At 35.8% G+C, this 18,944-nt stretch overlaps 1 protein-coding gene across 1 annotated transcript in view; it reads right to left on the bottom strand.

The window, feature by feature from the left end:
• Window positions 1–3,129: 3,129 nt before the first annotated feature.
• The window catches only part of PRKCI (protein kinase C iota), an 80,769-nt gene continuing 64,954 nt past the window's right edge, over window positions 3,130–18,944 (bottom strand). Inside the window, exons 13-18 of the mRNA XM_068546236.1 lie at window positions 13,973–14,060; window positions 12,833–12,958; window positions 11,595–11,674; window positions 9,724–9,813; window positions 9,232–9,347; window positions 3,130–5,724 (exon numbers count right to left, since the gene is read on the bottom strand). Coding sequence (XP_068402337.1) covers window positions 5,637–5,724; window positions 9,232–9,347; window positions 9,724–9,813; window positions 11,595–11,674; window positions 12,833–12,958; window positions 13,973–14,060 — 588 coding nt within the window. The 3' untranslated portion in view covers window positions 3,130–5,636. The remainder of the gene's footprint in view (window positions 5,725–9,231; window positions 9,348–9,723; window positions 9,814–11,594; window positions 11,675–12,832; window positions 12,959–13,972; window positions 14,061–18,944) is intronic.

The raw sequence follows: 18,944 nt of genomic DNA, 5'->3' as shown, positions 1-18,944 counted from the left end.
CACATAGTAGGTCCTAATTTGTGTTGAAAGAATATGGAAGGTCTAACACCCTGAAGAGTTAACGAAGGCAAAGCAGTTCTATGACAATTTGCCAGACTCCCAGATAACTGTAAATTCAAAACACACATGATAAGCACTGATGAGATCCTGGAACCTCTTGGTAACCGGCTTGTAGAGAATATACTGCCTTCTCCGGAGGGCGAAAGTGCTGGTAACTCTGACCTTCATTACAGCAAGAGACTGGCCCCTGGTGGTGAGGAAGTGGATGGAATCACCATTCGGAGACAGAACCATATATGCTGCTATCTCCCATTTTCACATTTTTCAGACCTCACTACTTGGGGGAGAATGTTAATTTTTATTTTAATCATAGGAAATATCCCCTACCTCAAAGGATAACATACACACCGACTTTTTTTCTTTTAAACCTAAGCCAACTTTTCTGGAATGAATTTATTCCTTGTATCATAAAAAAACTCCTTACAATAAAACTTTTCCAAATCCTGTAGGATCAGCATAGTACTAGACACATTACATAGCCTTCAATAAACGTATGAAATAAAAATTTAAACTTAAAGAAGGGAATAATAATGTAGCAAAGTATCCTCATTAATATAGATTCAGATTTCTTCATCAAAATATTGTTTCAAATTGAGTAAACTTTCAAATGATGCACAAGTGCACATACTTTCATGATCTTTAAATTTAAAAATCTAACTTTTAAATAAAAATCAAGAGTGCCTAGAAAAAAATTTTACTTAGAAATTTACCTTAGAAAAAAATTTTACTTGAAAAATATTTTTCTGGTAAAAGACCATAAAATGTGAGTTAGAATTAGGTTTCTGTACTTAACTATCTTTACATGATATTTTCCCCTAAATATACTATGAATAACGTAAAAAGTCACGAAGTATAACCACCCACGTTGCAGACAGTTTACATCATGGAAGGTTTAAATCTGGTTACGTGGCACTACTTCTAGAAAATTTTACTTAGAAATTTACCTTAGAAAAACATTTGCTTGAAAAAAATTTTTCTGGTAAAAGAGCCCCGCCTCTACCTGCAAAGGGTCCTTTCTTACACAATGAGAATTTGCTTCTGACCTGTTGTCAATAAAAACTTGAGCTAAAGCTCTCTCAAGTCTAGTGAACACATCTGGAATGGAGTTTAACTTTCAGATAGCCTGTAAAAGATCACACGAAACAGCCACTTAATCCTTAGAAGAATTGTAATTCCATTTTCTTCAGTAAAAATGTTGAAAATAGAACTTGGAGTAAAAATACAGTGTTAATGCCAGTAAGGCACAAATTGCTACATAAAGGTGAACTGCACTGCCACATTTCAAGCCAAAAATCACTCTCAAATTCTGAGCTGGGTTCCTCTTAATTATAAATTTCAGAGATGAACTGTACAAAATCTAACCTAAGCAGGAGCATCTGATAATTTTCTCTCCCATGTCCATGTAAATTCCAATTCATATTTCTGAGCAGAAAAGCCAAAAACAATCTTATGTATTAATCTTATATATAGTATATCTAGTATAGTATATGTTGTGTGTGTATGTCTGTGTGTGTATATAGAGAGAAATATCTAAGATTTTATTATGTATATATGAATTCTTAAAGCTTTTTGCAATCTACCATAAATCTAAAAAAAAGTATAGCATGGATCAATTATATATGAATATCAAGTAAAATTCATACAAGTTTCACTGGTAAACCTGTAACCTAACATGGCCACGTAACATATATTTTTCTGCATTTATTTGGCTCTTATCACTGGACTATTTCCTGTGGAGACAATCATCTTTCTGAGTATGTCTGTTCTCTATCTTTATCAAGGGCAGAGATTCTGTCTTTTTATTAGCCTTATTTAGCACCATGAACATTCTGGGACAATAAACTTTGGATACAAACTACTCAGACTATCTGGGTCTTAACTGCTTCCTTAAGTCCTAGTGGAGAGGATGGTAAATCCATGAAGGGAGACCATCATATATACCAAATGACTTGCTGTTGGGTGTTATCCAGAAACGAACCTGTTGGATTTTAAAGATTGGAGATTGACTTTCTCAGGGAGAAACTGGTTGCCCTATTGAATGCAAAATTTCCCAAAAGCTTCAAACTCCTCTTTGGATTCTGTTTCGGGATTTTATTAACACAAAGAAAACAACCAAATTTATGATTTGGTACAGGGGATATTAGGATAAAATAATAGAGAAGACATAGGAGATCAGTCTTTGGTGGTTTTAATATACAGACTCTAGCTCCCTGACAAGTCAATTAAGAAAAAATAAAAGCACTTAAGATTTCGTTCTCCTTGGAAAGGAAAGGCTTAAGTAATGGTAAAGAGGCTTGTTAAGTGTGGGATACCAGGCTCCTGCTTGTTTATATATGGACACTAGCTACAATTGAGAAAGGAGAAGTTCTGGAACTCTAAAATAGATCACTGTAGAACATACTGTTCTGAATCTGTTTAAATTTGGTTCAGTTTTAAAACTAGTTACAATGCTCTCTCTTCAGCTGATTTTTTTACTAATTTGTTTTCCAACATAAGAGATATAGAGGGGTGAGTTTAAAAATACACTGAACAGGGGCTTCCCTGGTGGCGCAGTGGTTGAGAATCTGCCTGCTAATGCAGGGGACACGGGTTCGAGCCCTGATCTGGGAAGATCCCACATGCCGCGGAGCAACTAGGCCCGTGAGCCACAACTACTGAGCCTGCGCTCTGCAACAAGAGAGGCCGCAATACTGAGAGGCCCGTACATCGCGATGAAGAGTGGCCCCCGCTCACCACAACTAGAGAAAGCCCTCGCACAGAAATGAAGACCCAACACAGCCAAAAATAAATAAATAAATTAATTAAAGAGCTGATGAGTTGTTTAAAAAAAAAAACAACACTGAACTATATTTTATGAGTAGATGCCTACAATATGGCATCAGAACTACCAATGCTGCTTTAAGTACAGCAAAATTCCAAACTCTAAAATTTTCATTTCTCTTCTTGAACAAATTTTGATACACCTTTGTTCTTTCACAAAACTCTGGTATGCTACATATTAAACATGTTCCAATCTTGATGAGTATTAAACATTTTATTTAAAGATTTGAAAGTAAAAAAAAAGGTACACAAATACAGATCACATTATACCAAGGCAGTATTCTACATGACAAAAATCAAAACAAAACAAAATTTAAAAGTAAATGTACAGGTACTAAACAAGCATAATACCTGATATGCATTTCAGGCTGCATATACGTAAAATGATCTGACCACATACATGCTTATACAAAATAAATTTTTTCTTAGAATACCAAAATTCCAACCATTCTATCAGTTGCCTTAGTCCCCTGGTGAGTAATCTGAAACAACTTCTATGTAATATAAAAAGAATTGGCATGGCACATAAGGACTACAAAAACCAGAATACAATTTAAAACATATTTGTAATTCAATTCTGTATAAAATATACACAGTAAATATTAGTTTTTTTAAAAAAAAATATTAAAAAAAAAGGGCCACCCTGAATAATGGTTAAAACCTCATCACAGAAAAATGTTTCATCATTTGTAACATTGATAGAAAACTGATGGATTTTTTTTTTAGAAGATATCTAACTTGAAGAAGTCATTTACTCAAAACTCATTTAAAATTGTAGATAAGATAGTAACTGTCCACCCCTTCTCAAAATGTTTTATCATGAATACTCTCTCTAATATGTAGCTAAGGACAAACTAAAAGAAAAACTCAAAAAAATGTTTCTCAAAATGAGGTCCAAAGACCCGACAGAACTCTAAGGCAGGCCCAGTAATGTGCATATTAAACACACTGACTGCGTGATTATTCCACATTCTAAAACTTGAGAACGAATGCCCTAAGGGAAACAGTACCACTTAAAAGCAAGATGATAAACATATTTCTGATATGTCAAAAATTTCTATAAATTTATGATTTGAAGTGAATATTGCTTTTTGTTTTAAAACAAGTTTCAGGTCTTAAGAGAAACATACATACCTCTTAAATAAACATGTAAATTATATAAACATTTCCTTGGAGGTTTTCATTGCTTTCAGACATAGCTATTCAAAGAAAAGAGAGTACATGGCCAGAAACTTTGGAAAAATTACATTTCAAATGAAATGCAGCATCCCCGTGCCCCCCAAAAAGAGATAATTTATTAAATGCCTACATATTCTAAATCATTCTAAATTTAAGGCTAGATAGCTTTCCTAAAAGTTACATTTTACTAACATTGGACAATTACAAGTAATTTAAACGATCATGGTTATTTTTTAAGTCCCTTTTCATAAAAAAAAATTTAAAATAAACAACAGAAGGATGCTATCATTGGTACCACTTTAAATAATAAATTGTTAAACACTAATATTAATAAAAAATAATCTGAAGAACTCTGCCCCTGAAATGTATTCTACTCTGATTACATGTGTTACCTACTTAACAAAAACTCACTTAAGGAGCTGGAACTGTGATGAATGTGAGTGTATGTGCATATCCTGAAGATTTATTCATGTTTATTATTGTTTCTTGAGTTTCATTGAAGACTCCACAAACAGGATCTGAAAGTATGGATAATGTGGTTTGGGGAAGAAACAAGCATGGTTCAGACACTATTTGGAAGATAAATTATTTTCCTGTATACTGAATTATAAGGAAAAAATAGTATACATTCTGTGTCCACTGGATAATGGAATGCTTTTACATTTGGTAGCAAGTGAGTGCTTCCTTATTATTTAAGTCAAATCACAAAAAGCGACTGTGAGATTTACTGTCCAATAAGAAATAAATATTACCATTGCACTTTTCTGTATCTATTTTAAGTTTCTATTTTTTCCTCTTTATATACTGAGAAGTGTTCCATTTAACTGCATCCTGGGTTCTTTGAGCTACATTTATTAACACTCCAGTTAAAGTTCCCGCTACAGGGACAAGCTCAGACACTAACCCCTTAACATACTAAAGAAATCACTTGAATCAGTTTTTCAAAAACAGCTAACGATTTGGAATCTGATTCTTAATAAAATGTGCCTATTTTCTTCCTCAAGGAGAATCTGTATTCCCTCATTCTAAGCAAGCAACATCTTTTATTACCAATTTATAATTGTTGCCTTAAAAATCAATAATTTAATTTGCTAAGGCAATGATAAAATTTACAGCTGAATTTTTAAACACACAGAACTAGAAAGTAATAGGTAATATAACAAGTTGTATTTTGCATTACTCTTTTATTCCAAAATTAGACACTTAAATGACTTCATGAGTATGACAAAAATCAGGGGAGGCTTATGATGTAATCCCACCATGTGCCTTAATGCAACAGATACTCTTTTTAGTCAGTACTTCCTTTAAACAAAAAAGACAACTTTATTATTCATCAGTAGGTTGCTGGATTACCAGTGTAACTAAATTTTGACATGATTGTCTGCAAACTAGTTTCATTTTTTTTCCATAGTTAAACTTAGATGTAATAATTGACTCTTACAGCCAACAATAGAATATACTGAGTGCTTTTTTTGCAGGTGAAAAATATAAAATGGTTCTTTGTATCCAGGCTGGTAACAAGTTTATCCATGCACTAAATGGCAACACAAGCAAAATGCATAGTTGAGAAAGGAGGATCAGACACATTCTTCTGCAGACATCAAAAGAGGATTAATGTACTCAAAACCTTCAAATTCAGACTGATCGATCTTCCTCACAATGTCACTGTTGAAAGAAAAATAATTTTCATCATCAAGATTTCTTTGATTTTTTACTTAAATGGAAAAATAAGATTAAAAAATTAAAAATAAGGCTAATTTATATAAGTTACGGGGGGAAAATCTACAAGTTTTTAGATTAACCCCAAAACATTTTCTAGAAGAATCAGGAATGTTGAAAATCAAAAAAGACTAATAATCCCACGAGCAAGTTTAGAACCAAAAAGTAGTCCAAAACTGAAGACTGGGAATAAAAAAGGTACAAATTGTCATAATTCTAGGTAATCTTAACTTTTGACCTGAACGACATTCATAATGTAACATCCAGGTCTGTATTAGTGTGCAATTTAGTAGTCACCCCAACAGCCAGTGGAAGATGGTGAAGAGAAGGCCCAGAAGAAGTTAACCAAAATGAAAAGACAACAGGAAGAAGAACACTGAAAGACCTGGAGTGAGGAAGGGTCACCACAGGGAGGCAGTGGGTCACAGGGAGCAGAGAGGTTGGCATTCTGCTACACTGGGCTCCTAGTTTAATTCACAAGAGTATTTCCATCAAATATTTTACTACTTAAATGTTCGTACCATACTGCAGAGCACCACGTTACACAGGACATAGTCTCTTCCTTCAAGAAGAGAAGGAAGGTAGGTACTTCACATAACAGAAAGCAGTACCTGCTAAGTTTCTTACACAACAAGCTAAGTTCTACTCTAACCACAGTTCTAAAGAAAAAGGTGACTTCTACTTGGAGAAATCAAGAAAGGCAGCATCATTCCACAAACACTTACTGAATGGAATTATGAAAGATTATGGTAGGTCTGGGGAATGCCAGTAATTTATTAGAGTTGGAGCACAGGAATAGAAGGGTGTTAAGTGGCAGAGGATGTTGGAAGGTAATGGCTAGCTCAAAGAAGCCAGTGACGTTTACACTAAGTAGGTCCGCCTTGATCCATCAAAGGTCTGGTTACATCTGAGGTAGCTCTGAAAGATGGGGAAGATTTCAATAGGTGAAAAGGAAGGAGGAATAGAGAGGAAATGTTAACAGCATGCTATCAGGGAATGGTGAGTAACTGAGCCTGATGAGAACGCAGCGTTTGTGTTAGAGTATAGTGAGAGATATGGCTAGAAAGTCAGGCTGAAGCAGATGGCGGGAGGCCTTAATTACTAACCGAGGGGATAGACTTTTTCTGCTAGGCAATGTAGGAGTTACTGAAGGTTTCTGATGAAAGGAGTTAAAGAACTGGAGTGGTACTTCCTGAGTGCACCGAATAGGCTGCAAAGTAAAGAAGGAGTCAGTTAGGATGGCATGATAGTCTACGTATGATCTGAGAGACCTGAGCTGGGCTTATGGCAGTGGGAATGGAAACGACACAAGTGATGAAGTAAAGCAAAAAGAGACGAGGCCTTGGCTGCTGAAGGTATTATGTAGTTTGGAAAGGAAAAGTTAGAGTCAACAACCACTGACTCAGCTCTTGAATCCGAATGCAGGACTGCATGGTGGTACAACAAGCAGAAAAGGGTAAATAAAAACAAGGACCCGAGTGAGAACAATTTAGACTTCATAGGTTTGAGGTGCGTATCTGACAAACTAGGAGAGATGTTTAAACTAGTAGAGGGAAATGCAGCTCAGGAGAGACATCAGGGCAGGGGCTAGGAGCTTTAGAAACCACCGCTCATTTATTCTTCACAGCACCTTGGGAGGTAGGCAATACGAGAAGACACAGGCTCAGAGAAGTTATGCAATTCACACCCAGGGTACCCAGCTGGTAAGAGGTGGTGTCAGGATTCAAATTCCTATCTTGTGGTTCAATCCAGTGCTCTTTCTAATACACAATGCTGCCAGAAATAATGATTTGGGTACACCTCTCCCTCCTCTAGTAGCCAGTAAGCTTTCTAAGAGATTGGCCTATGCCTTGATCGTCTTTGAATGTGCAGTACTTAGCATAGTGCCTTTTGCTCAAGAATTGTTTGCCAATTTAGCTGGGAGTCATTTAATAGCTGGTATCCATGCTATGGGGTTGGCTGAAATCTCCAAGGTACCAACTGCATATAGCAAAGAGAAGGCAGTCATGAATAGAACCACAGAGCATCCTAGTCTCAAGGGGACAGGGAAAATAAGATGACAAGTGGTTAAAGAGATGACGCAGAATGAGGGTAGGCAGTGCCAACTAAAGCAGGCCATGAGTGCCAGACGCTTTACTGACATCGGAGGAGATGGGGGCAGATCAAAAAATGCTTTAAAATTTAGAAATTAAGAAGTCAATTCAACCTTCAACAGGTGAAAAAGCAGGTTAAATTGTAAGAGGTTAAAGCGTTGGCAGCAAGAAAGTGTAAGATAATCAATGTTGACTACTCTGAAGGAATTTAATAGAGATAGTGCTTATTTATTTTTCTTTTACCATAAGCATCTATTAACTATTTGTGAAAAAGCTCGAAGATGAAAGGAAAATGAGAAAAAAATGTGGTGGTTCAAAGAAGTGGAAAAAATTAGGATAGTTGAACATGTTTATAAGTAGAGGGAAAGAAGCTGGAAAAGAGAAGTTAAGGAAGGTAGAGTAGTGGAGATAACTGACAAAATGAACCCTGGAGGAAAAGGGGAGAGGACCCCTTGCCTTCCAAGAACTGGGAAGAAGCAAAAGTTTGGGAAGAGTTAGAGAGCAATTCTGAGATGCAAGGTGGTCTGGTGACAGCTGGAAAGGGAGCAAGCTCACAGCAGAGAGGTCGCAATCCTGGCAGTCAACTCAAGGCAAGGTTAATCCATTTAGAGTGATGAAGGCAGGGGTAGGCTTCTAAAATGTAGAGATAGTTTAGAACAGCTGCGGTGAGGAACGTGATAAGAACTAACAAGATGTAAAAGTAAAATGACTGCCAAGCAGAAAGGGCTTTATGAGATGAGAGAATGAATCTGTAATGACAGGTGAAGGATCAAATATCCCCAAGTTATTCTAAACTTTAAAAGATACAACATAAACACAAAGAGTATGTCAGATCACTGCTGCCTGGACTTGATATGTTGATGTAATCTTTTTAAAAAGTAATTTGGCAATACATATCAAGAGCTTTAAAAATTTCGCACCCTTTGACCCAATTCCCTGTCTAGGAATCTATCTTAAGGTGATACTCAGGAACTCAGACAAAGATGGTCATCATCAGAATGGGAAACAGCGCAGTGGAGTGGAAAGAGCACAGGCCTTAGTCAGACTTGGGTTTGAATCCTGGCTCTGCCACCTGATAGCTGCATAACTTTGCTTAACCTCTCTGAGCCTTGGTTTCCTCATCTGTAAAACGAAGATGATGACAACTAAGTTTACAAGGTTGTTGTGAGAATTAGAGATAATACACGTAAAGCAAAGAAGAAAATGACAATTACCGTTTTTATAATTGTATAATTCAAACATCCCATAACTGAATGATTAGATAAAATACAGCATAATCTGATAATGAAACACTGTGTAGCCATTAAAAATGGGACTTTCAAAGAACTTGAAAAATATTTCAGTCTACAGAATTACTTACTCATCATCTGGAGTGAGCTGGACAGGTTCATTAGTAAACTGAGAATCAAAGTTGTCCAAACCAAATTCCCCAGAAATATTTGGTTTAAAGGGAGGTACCACCTGCTTTTGCTCCATCTAGAAAAGACATAGTGGATGACAGCTCAAGCCTGCATTCTTAGAAATATTCCACCTCTACATTTCTCCTCTGTCCTCAGATATTTCCCAGTCTTATTAAAATGAGTCCCTAGGCATTGGTCTACAATATTCACAATGATGGAAATAATTTACAAATCTGAACATTGATGCAGGCCTCAATAATATTACAACCTGCTCCATTAAATTAATGTTCTAAGCTTTTACTGTTTCAAAAGCTTTTTTAAAAGCACTGAAGAGAGTGGTTTTAAATTATTTAAGCTGTAATATACTAGTTTTTCAATATTCTTTTAAGTTAATAAATTTTGGCCCAAGAAAATAATGAAACCTAATATATAAAACAGTCCAATTTACATACCATATCCCAATCAACATTTCGGAAGAATGGGTGTCCCTGAATATCAGCAAATCCTGTTTGAGGATGACAACCCAATCGTTCCTTTGGGTCCTATGGTGGAAAGAAATGTTTCAAGAACTGGGTGAATATCCTGCTTTAGAATAAATCCTCTTTGTGACCTGTGTTTTGTGTCTATTATATGATACCTTTATGTCTGAACTCAGAATGGTCTACCTTTCTTTTCTAGAAAGTGCAACACTAGATACTCAAATGAGTATCTGAAGCTTGTGACAAGTAAGATTTCCTCATGGCTCTCTCTCCAGCTATCCTTGTAATGCGAGTGGAGAGATGTGGCCACACCTTGCTAAAGAAAAATGGGAGGAAAAAGAGCAGCAGAATCAACTGGGCAGCATCCAGCTCTTTCTTTGACATGGGTTAGAGCGATAGTCAAAATATGCAAACCCCCAAACTTTACAAGTTTGTTTTTAGCTCAATTTAAAAGCCCTATGCCCAATTACAACAACCATAATCTTTGTATAGCGCAACGATACAACCATTATCTGAATCACTGGACTGAGAAGGGGCCTGCAACTTATAAAATTATCATGAATGAGAACATGTTCCCATTTTTCTTTGCAGTAAAAGGCATTTTGTTTTGCATATTGACACTTCTCACCTTCACTTTTCACTTAGGTTTCCAGTTTAAATCTTTCCTCACATAAAATACTCATTTAAAACAAGCTTGAATTTCTTATTTTATTAAAATTCATCATTATCTTATCTGTTTATCTTAGAAAATAAATGCAGGGCTTCCCTGGTGGTGCAGTGGTTAAGAATCTGCCTGCCAATGCAGGGGACACAGGTTTGAGCCCTGGTCTGGGAAGATCCCACATGCCGCGGAGCAACTAAGCCCGTGCGCCACAACTACTGAGCCTGTGCTCTAGAGCCCGCGTGCCACAACTACTGAGCCCGCGTGCCACAACTACTGAAGCCCGCACACCTAGAGCCCATGCTCTGCAACAAGAGAAGCCACCACAATGAGAAGCCCACGCACCGCAACAAAGAGTAGCCCCCGTTCGCGGCAACCAGGGAAAAGCCCATGCAGCAATGAAGACCCAACACAGCCAAAAATTAAAAAATAAATAAAATTTATTAAAAAAAAAAATGAAGAAGTAGTAGATTGGTGTTAGAGAGAGGGCTCTTTAAATAAATAAATAAATAAATGCACATCAACCTACTTTCTAACCTACCATTTATTTAAAATAAGATTTTAACGTAAGAATTGGAAAATTGGTTGGTGTGGAAGAAACCTACATGTTTGGTGTTAGAAGTGTTATGAGTAAAGATAGTTCAGAATCGTAATCTTAGATCCTAAAACTCTTCTAGCCTACCAACTGCAACAAACAACGACAGAATTTTCAGATGTTCAGATTTTTTAAAGCGCCAATGGTAGCATTTCATTTCTTCTGAATATTATCTAATTATAGGGTTGTGATATGAGAATTTGTAGGGAACACTACTGCACTAAGTGCTCAATAAGTTAAGACATTCTATGAATAATAATCTAAAGAAAACTGAAAAACAGAGCTGAAAGTACAATTAAGGCTATCCCCAGGATGCAATTTTTCCCTGAGTACATGGTATTTTTCACTTACATTAAAAACACCATATGTAATATAAAGCTGGGGGTAAATTATATTGGCAAAATGGAAAGAACAACTCACCTCAGGATCTAATTCTGTCAACCTACTCTTTGCTGAAGAGACAAGTTCCAGATCTAACTGAAAAATTACATACTCTGATGTTTTGGAATTTTACGTTGCCTGAACCTCTCCTTACCAGCTTCATTTGTATAGAGATAAATCACTAAAGATTTTATACACAATTTATACCTTGTTGAGGAAGCTCTTCAGGACACTTGCAGCTTTTACAGACAAAGAACGTGGTATGCGAATTTGTTTTTCCAAAATAACTAGAAAGATAAAATTTACGGCATTATATTTAACTTTTACAGGGCTTTAATCTTTATATTTTTATTATGAGGTATTTAAGGCATTCTAGCAGGAAAAACCAAAGACATTACATACACTACCTAAGCGTCTTGTGTACTTTCCCAGTCCCATTCCTCTCCTTCCTCCTCAGAGACAGCCTCTATCTATTCTGAACAGTTTTTATCATTATATGCATATGTTTTATTCTTTGACTACCTTACCTTAGTTTCCTCATCTGTAAAATTGGAATAAAAATAATACCTGATTCATCGGGGTGTTATGAGGTTTAAATGAGTTAGTATCTGTAAAATGTGTGGCACATATTACTATATTCGATTTTATTAGACGTTGCCAAATTATTTTCCAAAGCTGTTGTGTCCATTTTCACTCCTGCCACCAGAGTTCCAGTTGCTCCATATCCTCACCAGCACTAGTATTATCAGACTTTAAAATTTTTGCCAAATGTGTAGGTATAAAATGGTAGCTCATTAATGTTTTAATGTGCACACCCCTAATTAGTAGTGAGGTTGAACGTTTTTCCATATATTCCACAGCCAGCTGGATTTCCTATTACATGAAATATCCATTCATTTCCTGTGACGGCCTTAATTATGAAATGTAGAATTTTATGGCAGTCTTCACACTTCTTTGGACTGTGTGTTGGTGGGGGAGGGGTCCTTGTGCTTGTCTGCTTGTTTCCGTTCTGTTCAATTCTTTGTATTTCCGATTGTGGGGCTTTTTTCTTCATCTTTTGATCCCTCTTATCTTCTTGGTACTCTACTTTTTCCTCATATTGCTCTTGGACTTATGCATTCAGCCTCATGGTCCAGGTGAAAAGACAGTCCTCTCCAGCTACACAATTCTTTCCTCCAATCTCTGTGATGTACAATCTGAAGGAACCTCTTTGTTACGTTTTTGAGTATGAGAAGGTAGCTGGCAAATGTGAACAGACTAAGAGGTAGGAAGGATAGATCAAAACAACAACCACAACAAAAATGAACTCAAAGCCTCACGTGTTACGGACTATATTGTCCAGATTATTCTCCTCTTTCTTACTCAGAGTAATAACTTGAGCCATCCTCATTCATGCTCTAGAATAGATTATTCACAGTGAATCTCTGTAAAACACTGCAAATTACCTTGGAAAAGGTAATCCTCTGTGTTTTGATCAGGGTTATCGGAGCTCCCAACAATATCAAATGGAGACCTTCCTGCCATCATCTCAAACATTAGTACTCCAAGAGCCCACCAGTCGACGCTGAAACCTTCAAAAAGAAATTTTAAAGCAACAAATTATCCATCCTGCATTCTAAAAAGTCAGTAATTTGAGATTCATTTTATTACATAATAAAAAAAAATAAACATAATGAAAAAGTAAACTCGAAATGCATTACAACTATCATGGTAGGCAGCGAGGATTATAGGAATATTTCACTTATCAAAAAGGGGAGGTGCCTAAAAGATAACTTTAAAAATAAAATATTGAAAATGGAACATAAGGTTCGCTTCCCAATTATGTCTATAATTTCAGACTCATAGACTGTATCTAATATTTTGTTTTGAGGATATAATGAAATTGTATTTGAGAATAACCTTCCTTGATCTGAAACGTGATTTTCTGCTAGCTGATTAAAGATCTTGAAGGACTTTGGAACCATATTATGAGCAGCTATCAGAAATACCCATCCTCCTTTACAACTGCTGGAATCAAAGGGCCAGAACCCAAAGGGTCAAATGTTTTCTTAAGATAAACATATCCTCTGGTTCGTGACAAGCAGGCAATCTTTCCTCCATCTTTCAGATTCCTGGGGGAAATACCCCAGGAAATCTGAACAATCTTCCAGAGGTTGATGACTCTGGAGTCACATGGCTGATTAAATCCCAACTCTGCCAGTTTCTAGCTACATGACCTTGGGCAAGTTATTTAACCTTTCTGTACATCAGTTTCCTTGTTTGTAAAATGTGAATTAACAGTGTTTACCTCATAGGATTATTAAGAGGATTAACTTAGTTAACATATGCAAACTGCTTAGAATAGTGCCTAGTACTCTTAAGTGCTTGCTACTAATAAAATATTATTCAAATTTGCACCCCCAAATACTGCCAAGGTCCCACCGTCTCTGATTTCAGGATTTGGGGGTTTTATGTAGGTTTTAAGAAGATCAAGAAAGTTTATGTTAATAAGCTCAGTATTGAAATACTATAGTGTACTATAATGCAATTGGTACCACATTTAACCACCCTTCTAGCACATAGCCAAAATACCACCAATTTATTACCATAATCTTCTCCTCTTAAAATTTCAGGAGCAATGTAATTAGGAGTACCACAGAAAGTGCTGGTTGTATCTCCTGGCCGTAATCCTTCCTTTTATTAAAAAAAAAGAAAAAAAATAACAAGATGCAAAATCTGTTTCAAATTCACCTCTTTTATTTCATCTATCATATAAGGTCAGCATCTATAGGTAATATATTGAGCTTAAATAAAATATCACTAGCACAGTTGCCTTTATTATTAAAATCATGGGTTGCTACTAAATACCTTAAAAAAAACCTGTCCTCATTAGATGTAGGTAAAGAGTCAGTTCAATTAAGATAAAAATGGCACTTAAAATAATTTATACTCAAGTAAAATTGTAATAGAAAATCTTAAATTACATGAGTAAAAGGAATCATATTTTATGAAGAAAAGAAGCTCTTTAAATCCCACCTCCTAACACAACCACTGCTGGCATTAAGATGTTTCCCTTCTGGTCATTTCTCCTAAGGCACACGTTTTTTGGTTTGTATTTTAATAGCTACAGGATGGAGGAAATTAAGGTAAAACACACTAATATGTATAAATAGAGAAACTACGCAATAACAAATGGAACAATCACCAAGAAGTTAAAACAAACTGGTATATAGCTAACAACACAGCCTCAAAATACAACTAGTAAAAATGGACAAAATTATTAAGAGGACTTCACAATCCCTGCTAGTGTCTGAATGTTTACATGCCCTTAATATTCTTATGCTGAAGCCCTAATGTGATAGCATTGGGAGGGGGGGCCTTTGGGGAGGTAATTAGATCATGAGGTTTGAGCCCCATGATGGGATTCATGTTCTTATAAGAAGAGAAAGAGAGCTATCCCTTTTCTCTCTCCCCACCATTTGAGGATACAACGGGAAGACAGCCATCTGCAAACCACGAAGAATGCCTTTACCCTTCTGCAAACCAGGAGGGGTGCCTTCAGACACCAAATCTGCCAGCACCTTCATCTTGGACTTCCCAGTCTCCAGAACCATGAGAAATAAGTGTTTGTTGCTTAAGCCACCTAATCTGTAGTACCTTGTTATAGCAGCCTGGACTGATAGTACAATCCCCAATCATGACAGGTAATTTTAACACATCTATATCAAAAAATGGTAGGTCATACCAACAAAAAAATTAGTAAGCAGAGAAAGATTTGGACAAAAGCTAGAGTTAAAAATATGTATAGTTTACACACATATAGAATATATATATCTACGTGTATGTGTGGAGAAACGGAAAAGGAGGGAGAGACTCCTTGAATGCAAAATAGAGATTACATACCCTTTTTAAAGTACATTTGGGATACTGACCAAATACTAAGGCATGAAAGAAACCTCAATATATTTTAAAGGACTAATATCATTCAGACCATTCTTGGGCCACAGGCAATTAAATAAGAAAGAGCCAAAACAATCTTGAGAAAGAAAAGAGTTGGAGGAATCAAGCTCCCTGACTTCAGACTATACTACAAAGCTACAGTAATGAAAACAGTGTGGTACTGGCACAAAAACAGACACATAGATCAATGGAACAGAAATAGAGAGTCCAGAAATAAACCCATTCACTTGTGGTTAATTAGTCTATGACAAAGGAAGCAAGAGTATACAATGGAGAAAAGACAGTCTCTTCAATTAGTGGTGCTGGAAAAACAGGACAGCTACATGTAAAAGAATGAAATTAGAATATTTTCGCACACCATATACAAAAATAAACTCAAAATGGATTGAAGACCTAAATATAAGACCAGAAACCACAAAACTCCTAAAAGAAAACATAGGCAGAATACTCTTTGACATATATTGTACCAATATATATATTTTTTGATCTATCTTCTAAGGCAAAGGAAACAAAAGCAAAAATAAACAAATGGGACCTAATTAAACTTAAAAGTTTTTGCACAGCAAAGGAAACCACTGACAAAATACTACTGGAATACTACTCAGCCACAAAAACGAATGAGATTTTGCCATTAACAACAACATAGATAGACTTGGAGGGTTATTATGCTATTGAAATAAGTCAGACAGAGAAAGACAAATACTGTATGCTATCACTTATATGTGGAATTTAAAAAATAAAACAAACAAGTGAATATAGTAACAACAACAAAAACAGACTCACAGATATAGAGAATAAACTAGTGGCTACCAGTGGGGAGAGGGAGAGGGAGAAGGAAGGGACAAAATAGAGGTAGGAGATTAAGAGGCACAAACTACTATGTATAAAATAAATAAGCCACAAGGGTATATTGTACAGCACAGGGAATATAGTCCAATTTTATAATAACTATAAATGGACTACAATCTTTAAAAACCATAAATCACTATGTTGTACATCTGAAACTTATATAATACTATAAATCAACCATACCTCAATTAAAACTAAAAATAATAAAAAGATAGTCTAAATACAAGCTGAATAATATTAAATATACAATTAAGCATCTGCTTTTTTTACTTTATAGCTATGTAATTTCCCATGTAATTACAGACTTCCTATTATTAATAACTACAAATCCAATTCAACATATGTACCTAGAATCTAACCATTACCTTATTGTTAAATTACATGGTATGAAATTCCAAACAAAAAGGTTGGGGGGGAAGATATACACTAAAAATCAAGCCTTCCTCCCATTCTGGTCCCTGACGCATCCAGTTCCAGCTCCCTAGGGACAACCACTGTCATGAGGTTCTTATGTGTTCCTACAGAGATATTCTGGGCGTGATGTATGTATTTGTCTTCAAATTTTACACTATTATATATAACACTAACAAAAACATCTAGAAGAATTATTTAGTAATATATGTTGTGACTCCAAGGATTTTTTAAAGATCTCTAACAGGGATATATATGTTATTTTTGTATACAGGCATACATGGAGATACTGTAGTTTGCTTTCAGACCCCCATTTATGACATCACAATAAATTGAGTCACATGAATATTTTTGGTTTCCCAGTGCATATAAAAATTATGTTTACACTACACTGTAATCTATTAAGTGTGCAAAAGCATTATGTCTAAAAAACAAAGTGAATACCTTAAATAAAAAATACTTTAAACACAACATTGTAAATCAACTATATTTCAATAAAAATTAAAAAAAAAACTTTATTGCTAAAAAATGCTAACAAGGACTTCCCCTGGTGGTCCAGTGGTTAAGAATCTGCCTTCCAACGCAGGGGATGCGGGTTCGATCCCTGGTCAGGGAACTAAGATCCCATATGCCGCAGGGCAACTAAGCCTGCACACTGCAACTACTGAGCCCGCATGCTCTGGAGCCCATGCGCCACAACTAGAGAGAAGCCTGCGCACTGCAGCAAAAGATTCTGGGACTCAATGCAGCCAAAAATAAAAAAATAATAAATAAATAAATATTAAAAAAAAATGCTAACCATCATCTGACAACACAGGGTTGCCACAAAACATCAACTTGTAGAAAACGCAATATCTGTGAAGTACAGTAAAACGAGATATGCCTGTACAAAGAAATATGAATGTGATTTAAGTTGTTTTGTATTATGGGCAATGGCTTGACATACAGTCTCATGGTGAGTGACATGCACTTTCAGGGTAAGACTCAGAGGCAAGGGATGCAGTCTGTTAACTTGTAAAAGAACTATACTAAATCATTCACCTTTTGACTGGATATCTGAACATATCAGCTAAATTATTTACAGCATAACATGGATATTATTATAACACCCCCTGCTGATAAAAAATAGTTAAAGGCACATGAATTCACAAAATAGCTGGTTTTTCAGTCAATAAAAAAAAACAATGTTCATAAAATATTCCAAACATAACTCTGAAGATGTTAATTGCAGTTTTCATATGCCTCCAGTCATTACTATTCTCTGCATTCTTTTTAAACTTTTTAATACATTTTTTAAAGTCTTTATTGAATTTGTTACAATATTGCTTCTGTTTTATGTTTTGGTATTTTGGCCACAAGGCATGTGGGACCTTAGCTCCCCGATCAGGGATCAAACCTGCACCCCCTGCATTGGAAGGCGAAGTCTTAACCACTGGAACGCCAGGGAAATCCCTCTTTTTTTTTTTTTTTTTTTTAATATTTATTTATTTAGGCGACGCGGGATCTTCATTGCCGAGTACGTGATCTTCAGTTGTGGCATGCGGGACCTAGTTCCCTGACCAGGGATCAAACCCGGACGCCCTCCACTGGGAGAGCAGAGTCTTAACCGCTGGACCACCAGGGAAGTCCCTGCATTCTTTATATAAAAGTATCTAGTGAGAAACTGAAGAAATTAAATTAATTATACCTAAAGAAAATATTTCTGGAGAAACTATGAAAAAAAATTTGAATGATTTATATTTACCAAAGAATAATTATAAGGAAAAGAAATTTATCCAATATATGCCGAAGGTCAGACATTAGGTAAGTTTAAATACTGATGTTAAGTCATAAGATAAGAACATTCAAATTTCCAGGGGATTTATTTCCCATAAGGTTTAACATCAGGCGTAAATATGTTAGTTGGAAAAGAGACAAAGTACTGTTGGTTAAGTCTCTGAACACAAGTTCCAATCCTGGTGTCATTTCCTACTAATAACACCAAATAGCTCCTGGAGAAGGAAGCAGAAAAGGAGGTAAGCAAGACAACCAATTTAAAGAACTACTGAATAAAACCTCTCAGATTTATCAAAGATCATGATTAACTTGATTGAGGATCTCTGGAAAGAATGGGAATATATAACAAACCACTATTATTTTTCATTAAGAGTAACAAAAAGATCAAGTGATTTTTCTCTAATAATATCTTCCAGGCAAAACAGGATGCCCAAATTTCTTTCAATAAAAAGAACCAGGCTCTGGAGGCACTTCCCTCAGGTGAATGGGGAAAGGCAATTAACACATTCACATGCTTGTTGCCGAATTCACTGTGTGAAGATAATTTGGTCCCAGCTATTTTGACAAGGAGAGTAGCCCCCT

The sequence above is a fragment of the Eschrichtius robustus genome, chromosome 6 (assembly GCF_028021215.1).
Source record: "Eschrichtius robustus isolate mEscRob2 chromosome 6, mEscRob2.pri, whole genome shotgun sequence".
Lineage (NCBI taxonomy): Eukaryota > Metazoa > Chordata > Mammalia > Artiodactyla > Eschrichtiidae > Eschrichtius > Eschrichtius robustus.
This window is presented reverse-complemented; position numbering and strand designations above follow the sequence as displayed.